This window comes from Cherax quadricarinatus, chromosome 66 (genome assembly GCF_038502225.1).
Source record: "Cherax quadricarinatus isolate ZL_2023a chromosome 66, ASM3850222v1, whole genome shotgun sequence".
Classification (NCBI taxonomy): Eukaryota; Metazoa; Arthropoda; class Malacostraca; order Decapoda; family Parastacidae; genus Cherax; species Cherax quadricarinatus.
In genome coordinates, this window is record NC_091357.1 from 13,868,255 (window position 1) to 13,889,519 (window position 21,265).

Below are 21,265 nucleotides of genomic sequence, written 5' to 3' on the forward strand. Positions count from 1 at the left end.
CTCCACAGACTCCTAAGTGCACCACTCACCCTTTTCCCCTCATCAATTCTATGATTCACCTCATCTTTCATAGACCCATCCGCTGACACGTCCACTCCCAAATATCTGAATACATTCACCTCCTCCATACTCTCTCCCTCCAATCTGATATCCAATCTTTCATCACCTAATCTTTTTGTTATCCTCATAACCTTACTCTTTCCTGTATTCACTTTCAATTTTCTTCTTTTGCACACCCTACCAAATTCATCCACCAATCTCTGCAACTTCTCTTCAGAATCTCCAAAGAGCACAGTGTCATCAGCAGAGAGCAACTGTGACAACTCCCACTTTATGTGTGATTCTTTATCTTTTAACTCCACGCCTCTTGCCAAGACCCTCGCATTTACTTCTCTTACAACCCCATCTATAAATATATTAAACAACCACGGTGACATCACACATCCTTGTCTAAGGCCTACTTTTACAGGGAAATAATTTCCCTCTTTCCTACATACTCTAACTTGAGCCTCACTATCCTCGTAAAAACTCTTCACTGCTTTCAGTAACCTACCTCCTACACCATACACCTGCAACATCTGCCACATTGCCCCCCTATCCACCCTGTCATACGCCTTTTCCAAATCCATAAATGCCACAAAGACCTCTTTAGACTTATCTAAATACTGTTCACTTATATGTTTCACTGTAAACACCTGGTCCACACACCCCCTACCTTTCCTAAAGCCTCCTTGTTCATCTGCTATCCTATTCTCCGTCTTACTCTTAATTCTTTCAATAATAACTCTACCATACACTTTGCCAGGTATACTCAACAGACTTATCCCCCTATAATTTTTGCACTCTCTTTTATCCCCTTTGCCTTTATACAAAGGAACTATGCATGCTCTCTGCCAATCCCTAGGTACCTTACCCTCTTCCATACATTTATTAAATAATTGCACCAACCACTCCAAAACTATATCCCCACCTGCTTTTAACATTTCTATCTTTATCCCATCAATCCCGGCTGCCTTACCCCCTCTCATTTTACCTACTGCCTCACGAACTTCCCCCACACTCACAACTGGCTCTTCCTCACTCCTACAAGATGTTGTTCCTCCTTGCCCTATACACGAAATCACAGCTTCCGTATCTTCATCAACATTTAACAATTCCTCAAAAAATTCGCTCCATCTTCCCAATACCTCTAACTCTCCATTTAATAACTCTCCTCTCCTATTTTTAACTGACAAATCCATTTGTTCTCTAGGCTTTCTTAACTTGTTAATCTCACTCCAAAACTTTATATATATATATATATATATATATATATATATATATATATATATATATATATATATATATATATATATATATATATATATATATATATATAAAGAGCATTTTCTCTATTTCAGGGATTAAAGTATTCTTGATATTAGTTTATACAATAATTGCGACATTTACAGACACACTCTTTCACTTAATCTAAAAGAGAAAAATGAGAGTCTTACTTGGTGAGGTTGAGGGTCGGCGATAACAAATCTCTCCTGTGTGTCCAAGTGTGGCCAGACACCGTCTGGAGTCCTGCTGAAGGCCTCCTGAGTTACTGGGGTGTGCTGCGTCCTGGCCTGCACCTCCTGCGGTCTGGCCTGCACATCCTGCGGTCTGGCCTGCACATCCTGCGGTCTGGCCTGAACATCCTGTGGTCTGGCCTGCACATCCTGCAGTCTGGCCTGCACATCCTGCGGTCTGGCCTGCACATCCTGCGGTCTGGCCTGTCCCAACCCGACACCCATCAACACCACCACCACCACAGCTGTGACTAGTTTTACCATATTGCTGTGGCCTGTGTGGCCACAGACATCTGTCAGCGTCCACTTCCCCACTGTGGCCGCTCTTGGCTTCCTCAACACGTCAACACCTGAGAATGAATAACTGCGTCAGGTGTTGATACTTTCATAATTGACGGGAAAATAGAGCACTTAAACCACTCTTCAACGTTGAATATAAATAAGTCACTCCGATTATTTTTGGGGGTTATCCTAAGTAATTTACACATATATTACTACGTATGATAATTTGTGTAACTGTATTTATGTGTATCTGTCCCTAAATAAACTTACGTACATCCAAAATCACTATGGTATCTTCAGGAACAATGTAAACTGGTCTACCTGGTATTCCAGGGGTCAACGCCCCCACGGCTCAATCCTTGACCAGCCCGATTGATCGGGTATTGACTTTATTTTACACGTGTCTCTGTGTCCTTACAAAACTGAAGGTAAATATGGTGATAGAGACACTGTACTTCATCCTTGGAATGGGAAGTACAGTGCCTGCACTCTGAAGGAGCGGTGTTAATGTTGCAGTTTAAAAACTGTAGTGTAAAGCACCCTTCTGGCAAGACAGTGATGGAGTGAATGATGGTGAAAGTTTTTCTTTTTCAGGGCACCCTGCCTTGGTGGGAAAAAACCGATGTGTTAATGTTACGCGCCCCTACTTCACTCCATTATATACAAAAATAAAAGGCCTGGTTAAAATAAGTTCTGTAATAATATATCGCGAACCACTTTATTACTAGCTAGATAAAGCAGGTTCCACTATATATTATTATCGGGTACAGTATGAATCATCAAAAGTACTCTCATTGTATTATATTGTATTATATTATATTATTATTAGGTTAGGTATTACGAATGTGTAACCACTACTGTAGTGACCAATTGGTGGTTCTAGAATTGACGCCACGCGTCGCCTTCTGGCCGAGCTGAAGTCATACTATGGAGTAGTTGAGTGAGTCAGTCAGCTTCTAGCTCTGACTCGGTACGGGTCTTCAACCCAAAGCTCCTAGCTTAAACTAAAACTTTATACCAAGTCTATTGTCTTGCCTTTGCCATTAGTTTCCTGAAGTCTTGTAATTCATGTCACTTATGAAAGATAACTATTTCGTTACCCTAGACCTTTCTAAAAGAGTTAAATGGTGAGATTAGTAGATTATTAATTGAAATTATTGTATCATATTCTGTTAATGAGAATTTGAATGTAAGATTGGGTTTCTTGCTGTATAGTATTTCATTTATAATTGCTTGTGGTTATTTTAATTCACTAACCAAATACCAATGAAACTAAATGATTGGTAATAAAATAAAACTAACAAAAAAAAAATGGAGTTATTTGTGCCCCTATTGTTACATAAGAACATAAGAACATAAGAACGAAGGAACACTGCAGAAGGCCTACTGGCCCATGCGAGGCAGGTCCAAGTCCCTACCGGCTTAAGCCAATGCACCCAACCTAGTCAGGTCAGGTCACATTGACTTAAGGGAGGAACACGGCAACCGACCTGTTAGCACAAGCTATCAGGTCCAACTCACACCCACCCACATCTACTCATGTATTTATCCAACCTATTTTTAAAGCTACACAACGTTCTGGCCTCTATAACGGTACTTGGGAGTTTGTTCCACTCATCCACAACTCTATTACCAAACCAGTACTTTCCTATATCCCTCCTGAATCTGAATTTTTCCAACTTAAAACCATTGCTGCGAGTCCTGTCTAGGCTAGACATTTTCAGCACACTATTTACATCCCCTTTATTTATTCCTGTCTTCCACTTATAAACCTCAATCATATCCCCCCTAATTCTACGTCTTTCTAGAGAGTGCAGTTTCAGGGCCCTTAGTCTATCCTCATAGGGAAGGTTTCTGATACATGGGATCATCTTTGTCATCCTCCTTTGTACATTTTCCAGAGAATTTATATCCATTCTGTAATACGGTGACCAAAACTGTGCAGCATAATCTAAATGAGGCCTAACCAAGGATGTATAGAGTTGAAGAACAACCTGAGGACTCCTATTATTTATGCTTCTTGATATGAAGCCAAGGATTCTATTAGCTTTATTGCGAACACTTATGCACTGTTGTCTTGGTTTCAGATTACTGCTAACCAGAACTCCTAAATCTTTTTCGCAATCCGTAATATTAAGATCTACATTATTTAGTTTATATGTGGCATGGTTATTGTCCTGTCCAACATTTAGAACTTTGCATTTGTCTATATTAAACTGCATCTGCCACTTACAGTGAAGATTAAGTCGTAACAAATGGGTTGTCTGTCCGGGAGCTACTTACCCTGAAGTACATATTTGTTTTGCATTAAAATTAAGCTCCCTTGCGAGAATTAAGAAAATGGATCCAGAAATTAAGTCATTATTAGATGAATTAACAGAGGCTACTCTTGACACTAAAATTACAGACGTGTTGGCAAATAGCTAGACAGTTAGATATACCTTATAATAGATACCATAGCGCAGAGACTCTTAGGTCCCTAATTAAGGATAGATTATTTCCGAAATCCCAAGCAATGCCAGAATTAGATTCGGAAGATAGTTTTATTTCTCAGTTCGAGGAAGTAGAAATCCCACGGACGGGAACTGCCTTAAATAATGAAGTTGAGCCAGGGTTTACGAGGCCTTACTACTCAATCCAGTCTCAAAGCTCTCCCCCGTTCATTTCCCCGGAGTATGTATCGGTGGTTGGAACGAACCCTCAGTTAAATAACGGGGATAATTTTAGGACTGGTGCTCGTCCCAAAATACTTCCGGAGAAGACGCCCGAATTCCCCTCGGTGTCATTACCTCTTGGGAATTTCACGTCCGAACAACTAGAGAGAATAGAACGCATATTACTATTACAAAACTCTCAAATCGAAGCTAGAAGACGTCTAAACGAGGAAGAATTTAGGAGTGAAAGGTTTCGTTTTGAAACAAAGCAGAAGAGAGTTCCGGAAGAGACGTGAAGAGCACGGTAACCGGGTTTGACTTGCATAAAGCAGCTGTGATGGTACCTAAGTTTAACAAAACAGACTTAGATGAATTCTTTGAAATTTTTGAGAATCAGGCACGTTCAATGGGCTGGCCCAAAGACAAATGGGCCACATTGCTGCACACGTCTCTATATGGAAAGGCGCAGTCTTGTGTCGCCTCCTTACCATATGAGTTTTATGTCCAGTACGACGTAGTAAAGAGAACTATTTTAGAAGCATATGACATGCTCCCTATTAGTTACCAAATAGCTTTTCGTTCCATGAAACGGCAAACAGGACAAACTTATTTAGATTTTGCCCGAGGGAAAGCAGTGGCGTTTGAACGTTGGTGTCGAGCTTCTCGGGGTCACGAATTTAAAAGATCTATCGCAATTAATGTTACTAGAAGATTTGTATGGAAATTTTCCAGAGGGAGTTCGCCAGTATCTTGTTGGCCATCCGCAAACGACGTTGTTAGAGACTGCCACGCTGGCAGACAACTTTGAGATTTCCCAGAGGTTGGTACAATCTGAAAGCAGCCAGGTTATCAAACCAGCAATGAGACCCGAACCTGCGAAGCCTTTCGGTAAGCGACCTACCCAACCCGTTCACTCCTGTGTAACAAGTAAATCCGAAGTAAAACACCAAATTCAATCGAGCCCTTCCTATAGACCAGATAGGTCATGGGAAAAAATTAAATGTTCGTACTGTTCGAAGCTGGGACATTTCAAATCACAATGCTTTAAGCGTGATAGGGACCAGGGAAGGAGTCCATCCTATAGATTGCCCACACAAATAATATCCTCTACGACTCATCCAAGGAAGTCTGAGCCAAGAGTAGACGCTCTGTCCCAAGGAAAAGGAACAGATCCTCCTAGTTGACTAAGCAGAATATGGGTATCATCGTTAAACTTGTCAAGAGCTATGAGTCCTTACTTTTCCAAAAGCAAAGTAGGAATTACCGATAGCCAGTTGTTGCAAGTAAATTCCTTTAGGGATACGGGTTCCTACTTAACATTATTAAGAGAAGGACTGTTATCATTCCCCGCCGGATCATATACGGGTTTCGACGCTCTGTTGGAAGCTTATGGTGGCTCCACTACGCGAGTACCCCTGTACAAGTTATATGTTGAAACTCCTATTTTTACAAGCTGGACGTCAATCGGAGTGTCTCCAACTAACTTCCCCATAAAAGACGTAGACCTATTGATTGGGAACGACTTAGCGGAAGAAGGAATATGGAAAGAGCCCATAGTTATGGAAAATCCAACCGAGGAAAATTACGTCATCGAAGCCCGACGAACGGAACCTACCCTCTTTCCTCTGAGCATAGTAACCCGGGCAATGACCAAACAGTCGCGTTCTCCATTGGTATCGGAGGAAGTCATGGACGACGTCGACGTAGGAGTAGGAGACATATTCAACGAAAGCTCGAGTGTCGAGCCAACAATCCACCCAGAACCGATACCAGTTCCTAAGTCGGTGGTTTCCGAAATAGATTTATTCTCGAAGGAGGATCTAGTAAGAGAACTCCGAATAGACCCCTCCTTAAGTGACCTCAGGAAGCTTGCTGTGTTGGGAGAAGAAGCCCTTAAAAGTGACAGCTCTTACTATTGGGAGAAGGACTTACTGAAAAAGAAACTAGGATCTCTTAAAAGTGATCATCTACTGGTCTTGCCTACCCCATTTAGAAATTTAGCATGTAAGTTTGCTCATGACAGTCCTCAAGGTGGACATCTGGGACAAAAAAAGACTTTTAGAAAAATTGCTAAGCACTTCACATGGCCAAAAATGAAGGAAGAAGTGGAACGGTATGTAAGAAGCTGTTCCATGTGTCAACTAGTAGGCAAACCTGCACATTATCCATCACCTGCGCCGTTGAACCCTATACAAGTAAGAGGCGAACCCTTTTCACGTCTGGTGATTGACTGTGTCGGCCCGCTACCCAAGATCCGGCAGGGCAACCAGTTCCTGTTCACTATCATGGACACAGTCACCAGGTACCCAGAAGCAGTTCCTCCCAGGAGGATTAATGCTCGCCTAATAGTGAGAGCACTGATTAAGTTCTTCTCTCACTTCAGATTTCCAAGAGAAGTTCAATCGGATCAAGGGTCGAATTTTACTTCAAAATTTTTCTGTGAAGCCTTGGCTCAGTTAGGGGTCAAGACTGTTTATGCGACGGCCTATCGACCCCCAATCACAAGGCGTGGTGGAAAGGTTCCATCAAACTTTGAAGATTATGATGAGGTCCTATTGTTTGCAGTATTCCAAAGATTGGGATGAAGGTATTCCACTACTCTTGTTTGCCCTAAGAGAAAGCGAACAAGACAACTTGAAGTTTTTGCCATTTGAGTTAATATAGGGGCATCAAATTAGAGGACCAGTACAGGTTCTCAAAGAAGCTTGGACCGGGGAAGAAACGCCGACTTTTAGGAGCTCTCCTACCTTAATGAAAGAACACCTGAGCCTAGCTAGAGAATTGGCCGCCGAAAACTTACGACAAGCACAGAGTAAGATGAAGGAGGAATACGATCGTCGAACTAAACTTCGTTCATTTGAACCAAAAGATCAAGTTCTGGTTCAACGATTTCATCAGGGACATGCTCTACAGCCCAAATTTGAAGGTCCTTTAGAAATTGTGAAGCGCCTAAGTGACGTGAACTACTTGGTAAGGACGCCAAAGAAGAGGAACTCACAACGGACGTATCACGTTAACCAAATTAAACCCTATTCAGGAATCGTTTCACCAGTTTCTACTATAACTCCTCTGAACCAAGAACAGGTTCCAGTAAGTTCGGATGAAATGATAGGAATACCAGTTCTTCTGAACAATTCGACAGCCTTAAAGAATTTAAATTCTCTACTGATAAATCTGGAAGTGCACAAAGGACATGAAATAAAATCCCTGATTAAGGCAAATCTCCACCTATTCAACGATGTCCCAAAACCGTGTACGTTGGTTGTGCACGATGTTACTCTCAGAGAACCTACTCCAATCAAGCAATCTCCCTACAGAGTGAGTCCCAAAAAACAAGGTGAGCTAGAGGCAGAGGTGAACTTCTTACTCTCACACGGGTTGATAAAACCAAGTAACAGTCCTTGGGCATCCCCGTGCATTCTAGTCCCCAAACCAGACAGGACCTCCCGTATGTGTACGGATTTTAGAAAAGTCAATGCTGTAACAGTACCTGATGGGTTTCCAATACCCAGAATTGACGACTTAATAGACAAGGTCTCCAGAGCTAAGTATATCAGTAAATTGGACTTGTTAAGAGGGTATTACCAAGTCCCGTTGTCACCAAAAGCTCAAGAGATATCGGCTTTTACGATGCCTGGTGGTCTATACAAGTATTGCGTTATGCCCTTCGGCTTCTGTAACGTGGCTTCTACGTTCCAGCGTATTATGAACATACTTACGGGCGGATTGAATGGAGTAGAAGCTTACTTAGACGACTTAGTCGTATACAGCGACAGTTGGCCCCAACACCTTAAACAGCTTAAAGCCTTGTTTGACGCCTTAAGTAAACATAATTTTACAGTGAATTTGTCCAAGTGTGAGTTTGGCCAGACGAAAATTAAATACTTAGGATTTCGGATTGGACAAGGTGAAGTCGTTCCTTTGAACGCCAAAGTAAAGGCCCTCTTAGAATTTCCTACCCCTAAGGATAGGAAAAGCGTATCAAGATTTTTAGGAGTTGCCGGTTACTACCATCGGTTCTGTCCGAATTTTGCACAGGTAATTTTTCCCCTAACTGAATTAACAAGTCCAAAAACAGTTTTCATGGACCCAGGACTGTGAAATTGCATTTAATCGTTTAAAAAGATTACTATCCTCTTCCCCAGTATTGCTAAGTCCTGATTTTAATAAACCATTCCACTTACAAATAGATGCCAGTGCGTATGCTTTGGGAGCCGCATTGTTACAGAAGGCTCCAAATTCTGACCTATTACAACCCGTTTCTTATTTTTCTTCTAAGTTAAAGAAACACCAAATTAATTATTCAACTATAGAAAAAGAAGCCTTAGCTCTCGTTGTATGCCTAGAGAATTTTGATGTATATTTAGGATCCTCTACCCATCAGATATCGGTGTACTCCGATCATAATCCTTTGACCTTCATAAATTCTATGAAATCGAAGAACGCCAGAATACTTCGTTGGGCTTTGAGAATTCAACCCTTCTCTATCTCTATTTCCCATATAAAAGGAAAACATAATCTCATTGCTGATGCCCTCTCTAGGCCTTGAAATTTTTATTAATATACCTTTATTTTAACAGTATGAGTCGGTACTTTTATGACCATCTATGTTGTGGAGAAAGCTGGAGATGATGTAGGACTGCTGTCTATGTTACAACCTCTGCTACTATGACAGATGCTATCCACCACAGAGTACAAGTCAATGGCGACAGTCAGTCGCGAGGGGGGAGGTGTTACGCGCCCCTACTTCACTCCATTATATACAAAAATAAAAGGCCTGGTTAAAATAAGTTCTGTAACAATATATCGCGAACCACTTTATTACTAGCTAGATAAAGCAGGTTCGACTATATATTATTATCGGGTACAGTATGAATCATCAAAAGTACTCTCATTGTATTATATTGCATTATATTATATCTTTCCCCATGATTATTATAATTATAATATTATATATTATTATTAGGTTAGGTATTACGAATGTGTAACCACTACTGTAGTGACCAATTGGTGGTTCTAGAATTGACGCCACGCGTCGCCTTCTGGCCGAGCTGAAGTCATACTATGGAGTAGTTGAGTGAGTCAGTCAGCTTCTAGCTCTGACTCGGTACGGGTATTCAACACAAAGCTCCTAGCTTAAACTAAAACTTTATACTAAGTCTATTGTCTTGCCTTTACCATTAGTTTCCTGAAGTCTGGTAATTCATGTCACTTATGAAAGATAACTATTTCGTTACCCTAGACCTTTCTAAAAGAGTTAAATGGTGAGATTAGTAGATTATTAATTGAAATTATTGTATCATACTCCGTTAATGAGAATTTGAATGTAAGATTGGGTTTCTTGCTGTATAGTATTTCATTTATAATTGCTTGTGGTTATTTTAATTCACTAACCAAATACCAATGAAACTAAACGATTGGTAATAAAATAAAACTAACAAAAAAAAATGGAGTTATTTGTGCCCCTATTGTTACGGTGAAGATTAAGTCGTAACAGTTAATAAAAAAAAATAAAAAAAACTAGCTGAGAAACTAAAAATGACATATGTGTACATTTCAAAACATCTATACACGAGCACCTTTACCCACACATTATAAAATTATTCACATCCCCCTGTGTGAGAATTACTGTTGACATTGAGAAAGATAATGTTACACTATCATACACTGACTACAGCTGCAATAAGCTCGTAGCAACAGCCTGGTTGTTCAGAGACTCGACAGCGTATTATAGGACGGAGGATGGAGCCTCCAACCCGCTTACCTCGCTGTTCACTACACAGAAATTATCTTTAATGGTTCAACTAACCTTCGACGCCACACACCAAGTATACATTAGAATCAACTTCGGAATAAATGGCATTTTAATGACGTTAATGTAACTGCAATGATGTTAAAATAACTGTAATGATGTTAGTGTAACTATTTCGAGGTTAATATAATTGTAATGAAGTTAGTATCATCGCAATGAAATTGGTATAACCGTAATGAAATTATCAAGGAACTATAATTCCTTGATAATTTCAGGAAAGTCACTGAAATTACACTATTTTCTCACAGTGGTTGTTCTGCACATTGTTATTACCTGTTTACTGATCTTATTGCATATATATATATATATATATATATATATATATATATATATATATATATATATATATATATATATATATATATACAGATTATAATGCGTGAATCTTCTCTTTCGCAGATCTGGTAATAGTGAACTTTTGAGTGTTTATCCTTTCTATACTTTCAGTGTTGGTCACAGTGGTTCTGTTGGCGGTAGACAGTCAACGGTGACTCTGTTGGTCTGTTGTAAGGAGAAAGTAGCAACAACAGAACGCACCTGACACAAGCAATGTTTATCCTTCACTACTTATCCTCATATCAGACATAAACAGAGATATACACCACAGCACCGTATCATCCTTTGCGGATGATACTAGGATCTGCATGAGGCTGTCATCTGCTGAGGACGCGGTTAACCTCCAAGAAGATATAAACAAAGTTTTCCAGTGGGCAACGGTAAACAATATGATGTTCAATGAGGACAAATTCCAACTACTCCGTTATGGAAAACTGGAGGAGATAATAACTAGAACAGAGTAAACTACTGACTCCGGCCATACAGTAGAGCGGAAAAATAATGTAAGGGACCTGGGAGTAGTAATGTCTGAGGATCTCACGGCTGTATAGTCCTTGTGGCTTAGCGCTTCTTTTTTGATTATAATAATAATGAGGATCTCACTTTCAAGGATCACAACAGTGCCACGATCGCACGTGCAAAGAAAATGATAGGATGGATAATGAGAACTTTCAAAACGAGAGATGCCAAGCCCATGATGATCCTTTTCAAATCACTTGTTCTCTCTAGGCTGGAATACTGCTGTACATTAACATCTCCATTCAAAGCAGGTGAAATCGCAGATCTAGAGAGTGTACAGAGATCCTTTACTGCACGTATAAGTTCTGTCAAGCACCTTAACTACTGGGAACGCTTGGAAGCACTTGACTTGTACTCGTTGGAACGCAGGAGGGAGAGATATATAATCTACACTTGGAAAATCTTGGAAGGAATGGTCCCAAATCTGCACACAGAAATCACTCCCTACGAAAGTAAAAGACTGGGCAGGCGATGCAAAATGCCGCCAATAAAAAGTAGGGGCGCCATTGGTACACTAAGAGAAAACACCATAAGTGTCCGGGGCCCAAAACTGTTCAACAGCCTCCCATCAAGCATTAGGGGAATTGCCAATAAACCCCTGGCTGCCTTCAAGAGAGAGCTGGACAGATACCTAAAGTCAGTGCCGGATCAGCCGGGCTGTGGCTCGTACGTTGGACTGCGTGCGGCCAGCAGTAACAGCCTAGTTGATCAGGCCCTGATCCATCGGGAGGCCTGGTCATGGACCGGGCCGCGGGGGCGTTGATCCCCGGAATAACCTCCAGGTAACCAGGTAACTAACGTCAACAGATGGCTACCTCAGCTTCATTGAAGTTCTCCCTATAATCTCCACTTTGTGCTCTGCTATAACTACAGTTGATGTATTGATGACTACAATGACTCTCTTTACCACGCACATACACACAGGGGCCAGGAGCTGTAAGCCAGCCTCTGCAACTACATACAGATAAGTACACACATCACACACCTACAGGAAGTAAACCGTTTCGCTTCACCTTCGATCTACTGCATCATTACTGCTCAATGATTGAACAAGACGCAAAAAAAAAAAATCAGGATTTTTTGCCCGGACGTGAGGATGATATTTTCTTTTTCACTGACACCCCATTATCTAATTAGTAATGCTGAATATATATATATATATATATATATATATATATATATATATATATATATATATATATATATATATGTGTGTGTGTGTGTATTAGTATTGTGTGTGTGTGTGTGTGTGTTTTGTGTCAGCAGCCAGACACTGAACATTCCTGGTTTAAGTTCACTAGTCATTACAACTCCCTCTTAACGAGGGTAATCTGATGCTTATGGCTCATCTGCTGGGGGGTTTCCAGTCGTTGTTCAGGTGTAACTCTCTTTCCCAGGACTGACATACATGACGAATCTTAAATTGTTCATTTCCTAGACTTCAGGCATTATTTTTTTCCCCTCTGTCCTTAGTGACCAAGTGTACTGGAACACCTGGACACGTTTAGTGTTTTGTTGATCGTGAGTAGTCAGTCTTCCCTGCCCTGCTACACAACACCTCACACATCACCTTAGTCTTTCCTGCCCTGCTACTTATCACCTCAGTCTTCTTTGCCCTGCTACTCATCACCTCACACGTCATCTCAGTCTTCCTTGCTCTGCTACACAACACCTCTCAGTCCCTTCAAAATGCAGTTTTTTTGTGTGAATTGTTTCAGCCACTGGTATTGTGATGTATTCTTCAAAGCTGTAAAAGTGCGCAAGTCTTCTGTTTTTAATGGTCATCTGTGTTTCCTTGACGCGTCAATTCATGTCGATTCACTGTGTCGTATACATAATTATTTTCCATTGTTGATATCCAGTCATCACTCTTCGACGGTCAAGTGTTAGTTAAAGACGAGTCTGTATACCTAGATAAGTAAGACACGTGAGCAACAGTTGTGTATCATTATGCCGAAACGTTTCGCTTACACAGTGGGCTTCTTCAGTCGAATACAGAGATGGCACATAAGGAGACAAAAGAAGCAGTGGAGAGATAAAGATGATGTAATCAGTCCATCAGTCTTGTAGTAGTCTGAGGTGATCAGTCCCTCAGCTTGGGGATACGTTCAACTTCATAGCCTGGATGTGTACAGCTGAGGCTCCAGTTACTGTGGACAACGAGCTATGGTAATACCATTGATATTTTCTTATTTGGTGTCATTTTCCGTCTGATTTGCGCAGATGAATATCACCGAGGTGAAACTGATCTGCTGAAGCACTCTTGCAGATGTACACCTGAGAGCTTGCAGGTCCTGGAAACTGGAGACACCAGACTGATGCACCGATGGAGTAAGAACACTTTAGAGATGTAGTGCATACCTTTATTATTTACAATTTTTCACCCATACAGTACGTACCATATTAACAACAATGTTTCGCCCCCATAGTGATAAGCCTCACAGTCACTACACTGGTTATTACCTTATATGTTCCTCAATGGCAACAATAAATTTTCATTTGAACTATTATAATTTAATACTTGTCCTCACCGGGCACAGCGCACTGTGACCAGTGTTAAAAACAACTAAATAACGTTTAGTAACATGGATCAATATTTGATATTTCCAGCACTGTTGACCGTGTGTGGATTATATTGAATATTTACACTTTATAATAAAGAACTCTGAATATGTTTGATATTATTGACAACAGGAGTAAATATTATACCGGACAATGTTGGTGGCAGTCGGATTCTGGAGAAATCTTCCAGTTAATATGTTTGATTAAAACGCATTTATATTACAGAGAGTTGTAAATGGGCTAATCAAACGATGATCTGAGACGGAGGAACGAGAGGGAAAAGAAAGTGGGCTGTGAGCCACCATTGCAACAATGGTAATGTGGGACTGGCTTGTTCACCTGCCACCCAAGAATGTATCTTGCAAGAGATAAGAGTCGCACCACGGGAAATATATATATACACAAATAACTGTAATTGGTGCAGCGAGAGGAAAGAGTTGCTTCTAGTGGAGAGGTTGTGGAGTGAGGGAGTGTTACATGGTGGAGAGCTTGTGGAGGGAGTGTTACACGCTGAGAGGTTGTGGAGGGAGTGTTACACGCTGAGAGGTTGTGGAGTGAGGGAGTGTTACAATGCACATACATTGAGAAATGGATACCCGTCAGTGTATGTACGATGAAAGTTACCCAGTGTATACACTCAGTGTATATACACTGAGACGTACGTATCTCCAGCATATACACACACTGAGATGTATATATCTCAGTGTATATACACTCAGAATTTACTTTAAACGCTACTTAAGACATTTAAGTTTGTCTGATAGGCTTTAGGTAGATCGCAGCTTTAGACAAGATACAACACACCAACAACAGTAATAAAGATAACCTTTTATTATCTTTATTACTAAAGTGCTTCGCCTGCTCAGCTGCCTTCTTCAGTCGAAACACAAGAGGAGACAGCAAAAGTCGTGCATATTTAGACATGAGGCGATAAGTCCCTCGGCCTGAAGGGGTCCTGGTCTGAGGGGACTGACCACCTCATATCGATGTTGTATGGCATTTCTATAAGGTAACAAAACAACCCACTAACTCACCTTTCTCTCACACGGTAAACGGCGTCACCACCTCCATCTTTCCTGCAAAATAAAAAAAGTAATGTTCAACAGCCGTGTATGAGAACACTTATTTTAGTGTGGATACGTTTTGATTACAGCTGGTCTTTTTTAAGTAATCAGATGGAGGATTGAGCCTTTACCAACTGCGACGCTCAAAAGCGAAGTGATTTTTATCTTTTTTTTAATAATAATAAATTTCCAATGAATAGGTACGTAATTGTGAGAAATTTGAATATGGACTCATGTTGATGGCCAGATTAACACACTGGCCACTCAGGCCATGGCTTAGGACCATTTATTAAAATATTTTTTTTACTGAAAAACACTGTAACAAATATGCGAAATGAAGTAAGCACATCAATATAAAACTTACTTTTACCAAAATCAATAAAGATATAAAGAAAACGTATAAGGTGGGCTTATGAAGTGAATTAGAAATGAGTAGGAATTGACATGAGGGTTTCACTTCAATTGAAAAAGATAGTCAACACTAGGACATATTAGATTAAAATGACAGTGTATATATAGGCGATTATACATGTACTTGTAGAAATAAAGATTATTATTATTATCATTGTCTGCATCTAAGATCTTGTTCGGTGAGGACGAACCGGTCCTGGAACCACTGGGGTTGAGCTGGAAGCAAACCGGTCCTGGAACCATTCGGGTTGAGCTGGAAGCGAACCGAATCCTGGTCCCCGGAAATGTTCAGCCGTGATTCAACATGACTGGTGTATACACCGACAGATATACACCCGTCGGTGTATATACAGTGTTGGTAGTGAAGGTCATCAGTAGTTAGGAAGGAGGAACGCACTCCTGTCATGTCTCCCTCGGCTAAGCTTTCTCTGCTGTGGTGAAAATCCTGTGTTGTAAGGTTATTGGGTCAGTGTGTGTGTGATGGTCCCACTCCACAGATATTCTGTCACATCATGTCTCTCTCTGCTGCTAACTTCCCATCACATAACTCAAGAGGAAAGATATGCAGAAAGATGGAATTACCAGGGCAGAAAGATGATTAAATTACCCGGGGAGAAAGATAGATAGGGAGATGAAATTGGTTAATGGTGAAGAGCGTTAAAAGTCTATCGGCTGCACGCAACATTTTGACCACCAGGCAATATTTTAATACCAAAAATGGGAATTAAAGTAAAATTCTCACCGGGGCCAGGAGCTGTGAATCGACCCCTGCAACCACATTTAAGTGAGCACCTCTCGTCGTATATAACATGTGATGGAATTACGGAAAGAGAAAGATATACAGAAAAATTAAATTATTGTATTATGAATGAGAGAAAACCAGTGTATCAATTTTGTGGGGAAACTATATTAAACGGCATGACTAGCAACACGCATCTCAAAACGCTCTAGTCTTCAATATACTAATTTTCTATAATAGTAAATGATGTATGTGAAGTTTGTAGCTTTTGTCTGGTCAGCGGAGCGAGTACGTTTGTGTATTTATTGCCTCACTTCGTAGCGCCTTCATTCGGCTCACATCCGTGGGACCCCGGGTTCGATGCCAGCACAAGTGGAAACACTGGCCATGTTACCTATGTTCTGTGACAAACCTATGGCACCCATTGCCACCTCAAGTTTTTGAATTGTAAGTTAATTCAGTGACTGATCTAGCTTTAAATGAGGGATTACATTGAAAGCCCTCATGCTCTTAGTTCAAAATCCATATGAAAAAAATAGTGAATTTCTAAGGGACATTCACTCTGACTTTTTTGGGTTATCCTAGGTTCTCTACAGATATGCTGCTATGATAATCTATGTAACTGTATTTGTGTATACCTGAATAAACTTACTTAATTCGTGATTTCTCACATCAAGGAACTGTAAAAATAATAAGATAACAGAAGGCTTATGAGGCTGAGATGTCACCTCACATATGACCTTACACCTGAATATTTTATATATATAAGTGTAAAACTTCAGTAGCGGATAAATTTATGAGCGTCTAAATATAAATAACTATAAAACAGTCATATCGTTATTGATAATATAATCCTGGAAGTGTTCAAAGTTATTACACCGTGAGAAAAACTTGGTTCATGCCTCGTAAATAATGTATGAATGTTACCATTACTGTTGGTGGTAGGGAACAGAGGGATAATAAATGTAGAGGGTTCATGGGGTGGTGTGTAAGGGGAGGTATAAAAGGATAAGGGTTAGGAGGGAAAAGGTGGTGGAACGAGGGGCGTGGGACCAGCTGACCATGAGTGCTCTTGTTGACCACACTGGGTGTGGGAGGTGTGATGGAAAGGGGGGGGGGTTCTGACGGGTACAGAGGGTTTGAGAGGGAGAGGGAGAGGGGGATCTGACGGGTAGAGAGAGATTGAGAGGTAGAGGGGGATCTGACGGGTACAGAGGGACAGAAGGAAAGGGAGAGGGGAATCTGACAGGTACAGAGGGTTTGAGAGGGAGAGGGAGAGGGGGATCTGGCGGGTACAGAGGGTTTGAGATCAAATCAAATCAAATCAAGTTTATTCTTTATAAAGATTGCAATGTAGGGTTTACATATTATAGGATATTGTGTGGTTTACATATATAAAACTAGCTACAGAGAGGACCACTATCACACCTAGCATGACTAGGCATTTCGGGCAAAGGAGAGGGACAGGGGGATCTGACGGGTACAGAGGGTTTGATAGGGAGAGAAAAGTGAGAGTATGAGAAAGAGGAGAGTGTGGGGCTGTGTGATAAGATTTATTCGGATTTTTAACCTGTGGGAATATTAGTCACCCAGAATAACACAAGTCAGTGCATCATCAAGGACTGTCTGTCTTATTTCCATTGTGGTCCTCAATCTTGTCCCCCAGGATGCCACCCACAACAGTCAACTAACATCCAGGTACCTATTTACTGCTAAGTGAACAGGGACAGCAGATGTAAGGAAACATGGCCAACGTTTCTACCCAGAGTGTAAAAGATCCTTTACTACACGTATAAGTTCTGTCAAGCACCTTAACTACTGGGAACGCTTGGAAGCACTTGACTTGTACTCGTTGGAACGCAGGAGGGAGAGATATATCATAATCTACACTTGGAAAATCCTGGAAGGAATGGTCCCAAATCTGCACACAGAAATCACTCCCTACGAAAGTAAAAGACTGGGCAGGCGATGCAAAATCCCCCCAATTAAAAGTAGAGGAGCCATTGGTACACTAAGGGAAAACACCATAAGTGTCCGGGGCCCAAGACTGTTCAACAGCCTCCCATCAAGCATTAGGGGAATTGCCAATAAGCCCTTGGCTGCCTTCAAGAGAGAGCTGGATAGATACCTAAAGTCAGTGCCGGATCAGCCGGGCTGTGGCTCGTACGTTGGACTGCGTGCGGCCAGCAGTAACAGCCTGGTTGATCAGGCCCTGATCCACCGGGAGGCCTGGTCATGGACCGGGCCGCGGGGGCGTTGATACCCGGAATAACCTCCAGGTAACCTCCAGGTATGCCGGGGATTGAACCACGGATGCTCAGTGTGTGAGGCGAGAGCATCGCCTACTGATCCATGGGAGGAACAGGAGGGAGGGAGGGATGGAAGAAGGAGTAGGAGGATTTACGAGTAGGTCGCCTCTCTCCATCACATCACATTGGACTTTACTTGATGCGAGATATTTTTACCCATGTACTTTCTCCACGTTTTATTGATGGGTTAAAACGCATGAGAGAACGTTCTGAGCACCAATAAGAGGTCAAAGATACCAATAGTGAATAAAGAACACTATAAAAAAAGTCACAAATAGAATGGGATTCAATCATTGTACTTTTGACAACAGTAAAGATACAAGAGCAAAACGTTTGCCAAACAAAAGCTTGTTCTGCACTAAGTGTCGGTTCTTCACTGTACTCACCTCACCTGTGTGTATCAGCAGGTCTTAGAGGATGCATGCTCAGAAACAGAGAGCAGTTGTCTTTCAGCACTGAGTGCACTTCACTCGTGTGATTTTCTTCTCACAGTTTTTATCTCTGCGACTGACACACGTCAGCTCCATCCCCAAACATCTTACTGTTTGGTGATTTCAACATAAGGCATACAAAATGGAAGAATGTAGCAAATAATGTTATAGCAGAAACAATCCCTGGAGGTAGCGAAGATGAAAGGTCACACACACATGAGCTACTAAATCTCTGTGATAAACACACCCTAAGTCAGCAGATAGTGGAGCCAACAAGACTGGAAAACATACTTGATAATATCAAAAACAACTAATTCCGTTCACAATCTAATCGAAGTTCAGACTTACAAACAGGAGCCCTGATCAGCAAAATCCACATAGCTGTGAAGGTGTCTTCACCAAATACAACTTCAACAAGAACATCAACTGGGATCAGGTGAACCATGTCTTAATGAACCATGTTGGGAAGATATTTTAAATAACATGGATCCAAACCAGTGCCTTGAAAGGATCAACTCCCTGGTAGCTGAAGTATGTTCAAGGCATATTCCCCTAAGAAAGAAGAAAAGAAGAAGTAAACTGGAGAAAGACACTCCCTCTACAGAAGACGAAGAATCACTGAGCTCCTCAAGAACGCTAGATTATCTAATACACGGAAGGAAGAGCTGACCTGGGAAGTGGAAAGTATCGAACTTAAGTTAAAGGACTCATACAGGGCCCAGGAGAGACAGTAGGAGCTAAAAGTGATTAGTGAAATTGAAAGAAGTTCGAAATATGTCTTTTCATATGCCAAAAACAAGGCAAATACCACATCTAGTATCGGGTCCTTGCTCAGACAAGGTAGGACTTATACAGATGACAACAAAGAAATGAGTGAGGTACTGAAATTCCAATACGACTTTGTATTTAGCGAACCACTAATCAGTCTAAAGATCGACAATCCAAATGATTTTTTTTCATGAATAAGCCTCAAAACTCCATCAATGTATGCCAGATTTCCGACATTACCCTAACCCCGATAGACTTTGAGAAAGCCATATCTGTAGGACAAATATGTCAAAAGAGTTAGTTCTCACAGAGTTGGCCAAGCAATTAGTTTCAGTAATTCTCCATTGGTGTGGACCTGTAAACTTATATACAAATATATCCTCTGAAGATACATGTGTAAGCACATGAAAGCGCTGAGTGTGTGTGTATGTGTGTGTGAATTTGCTACAGTATACTGTGTGTGTATGGACCAGGTGCGGTACTGTTTCTTTCATACAAGGTTTGCGTCTGTGTTATTCTACCCTCTACTTCTCCCCCATGTTTATTGTTGTCACGTACTGCTTGCAACATGCGTACGTGTGCGTGTCTGTGTACGTGATGTGTGTGTGTGTGTGTGTGTGTGTGTGTGTGTGTGTGTGTGTGTGTGTGTGTGTGTGTGTGTGTACTCATCTATTCGTGGTTGGAGGGTCGATTCACAGCTCTTGGCCCCACTTCCTCGCGTGTATAAGTCTGTATGCTCATAAATTCACCAATTTGTACATATATCTTTTTCTTGTATCTGCGAGGGTCAGATCAGAAAACCGCGAGCGGTTATACCATCCTTGGTTTCAAGTGCCGTGCCAGATTTACTCCCTAAAACTGCGTATGAAATCTGCTTCCACCGATTCCTCACTCAGGAACTCAAGTAGTTATTCCTGACATCCCTGTGCCTCATTACATCCTTCAATTTTAGTCTTAAGCATCTTCACCACAAATCCCCACTCAGGAGAGGATAGATTTAGATTTAGAAAGTATATAGGAAAGTACTGGTTTGGAAATAGAGTAGTCGATAAGTGGAACAGTCTATCCAGCAGGGTCATTGAAGGTAAAATCTTGCGCAGCTTCAAGTGTAGGTTAAATAAATACATGAGTTCATAGTATTATCAAAACTTATGGGGCGGGTGAATATTTTTGTTAGTGGGTTTGGATTTGACAAGGACGTGCCAAGTATGGGTCAGTAGGCCTGCTGCCGTGGTTCTCCTTTCTTATGTTCTTATGTCGACGTTTCGATCCGTTTAGGACCATCACCAAATCACAACTGAGTTTTTATTCTTTCTCTTTAACCCTTTCTTTCAATTATTATTACTATAATCAAAACTGTGCGCTAAACCCAACAGGGTCATATAGCGCCGTATTCCCATTTCTTTCGAGAATGATTACTCTGCCTATTCAACAGAATTTGTTTACATATCTTGTCAGTGGCAATTGTAATTTCTGGCTCTCTTCTCTTCCAGTACTGTATTTGTCTTCATGAAGTGTTAAACCAGTGTGGGTCAGTCAGGGTGAAGCATCTCAAAGGCATGGTTGAGCTAAGTGCAGCTCGCTCTCTGATCAGTCAAACTGTAGGTGTGATTCCTGTTCCTCCACTGGTGTAAGATTTAGTTTCTTGGGGTGGGTGGGGCCTCCCAGCTCCGTCACTAGTCTTGCAGCAACGCTCGAGAATTTATACCGATTCTGGACACATTTATTTCGGTAAATTTTCCGTGCAGGGAGGAGATTAATGTTGTTGTGTACCACTACCATACCATGGAGGAGTTGGTGCTGTGTTCCATTACCATACCAT

At 41.2% G+C, this 21,265-nt stretch overlaps 1 protein-coding gene across 4 annotated transcripts in view; it reads right to left on the minus strand.

Annotated features, from left to right (window-relative positions):
* Window positions 1–21,265, minus strand: part of LOC128704095 (mucin-2) — a 105,903-nt gene that overhangs the window by 15,647 nt on the left and 68,991 nt on the right. For all 4 annotated transcript variants that reach the window (XM_053799121.2, XM_053799118.2, XM_053799119.2 and 1 more), the window contains 2 exons: window positions 14,756–14,797; window positions 1,497–1,906 (listed from right to left, as the gene is read on the minus strand). In XM_053799121.2, coding sequence (XP_053655096.2) covers window positions 1,497–1,820 — 324 coding nt within the window. In that variant the 5' untranslated portion in view covers window positions 1,821–1,906; window positions 14,756–14,797. The remainder of the gene's footprint in view (window positions 1–1,496; window positions 1,907–14,755; window positions 14,798–21,265) is intronic.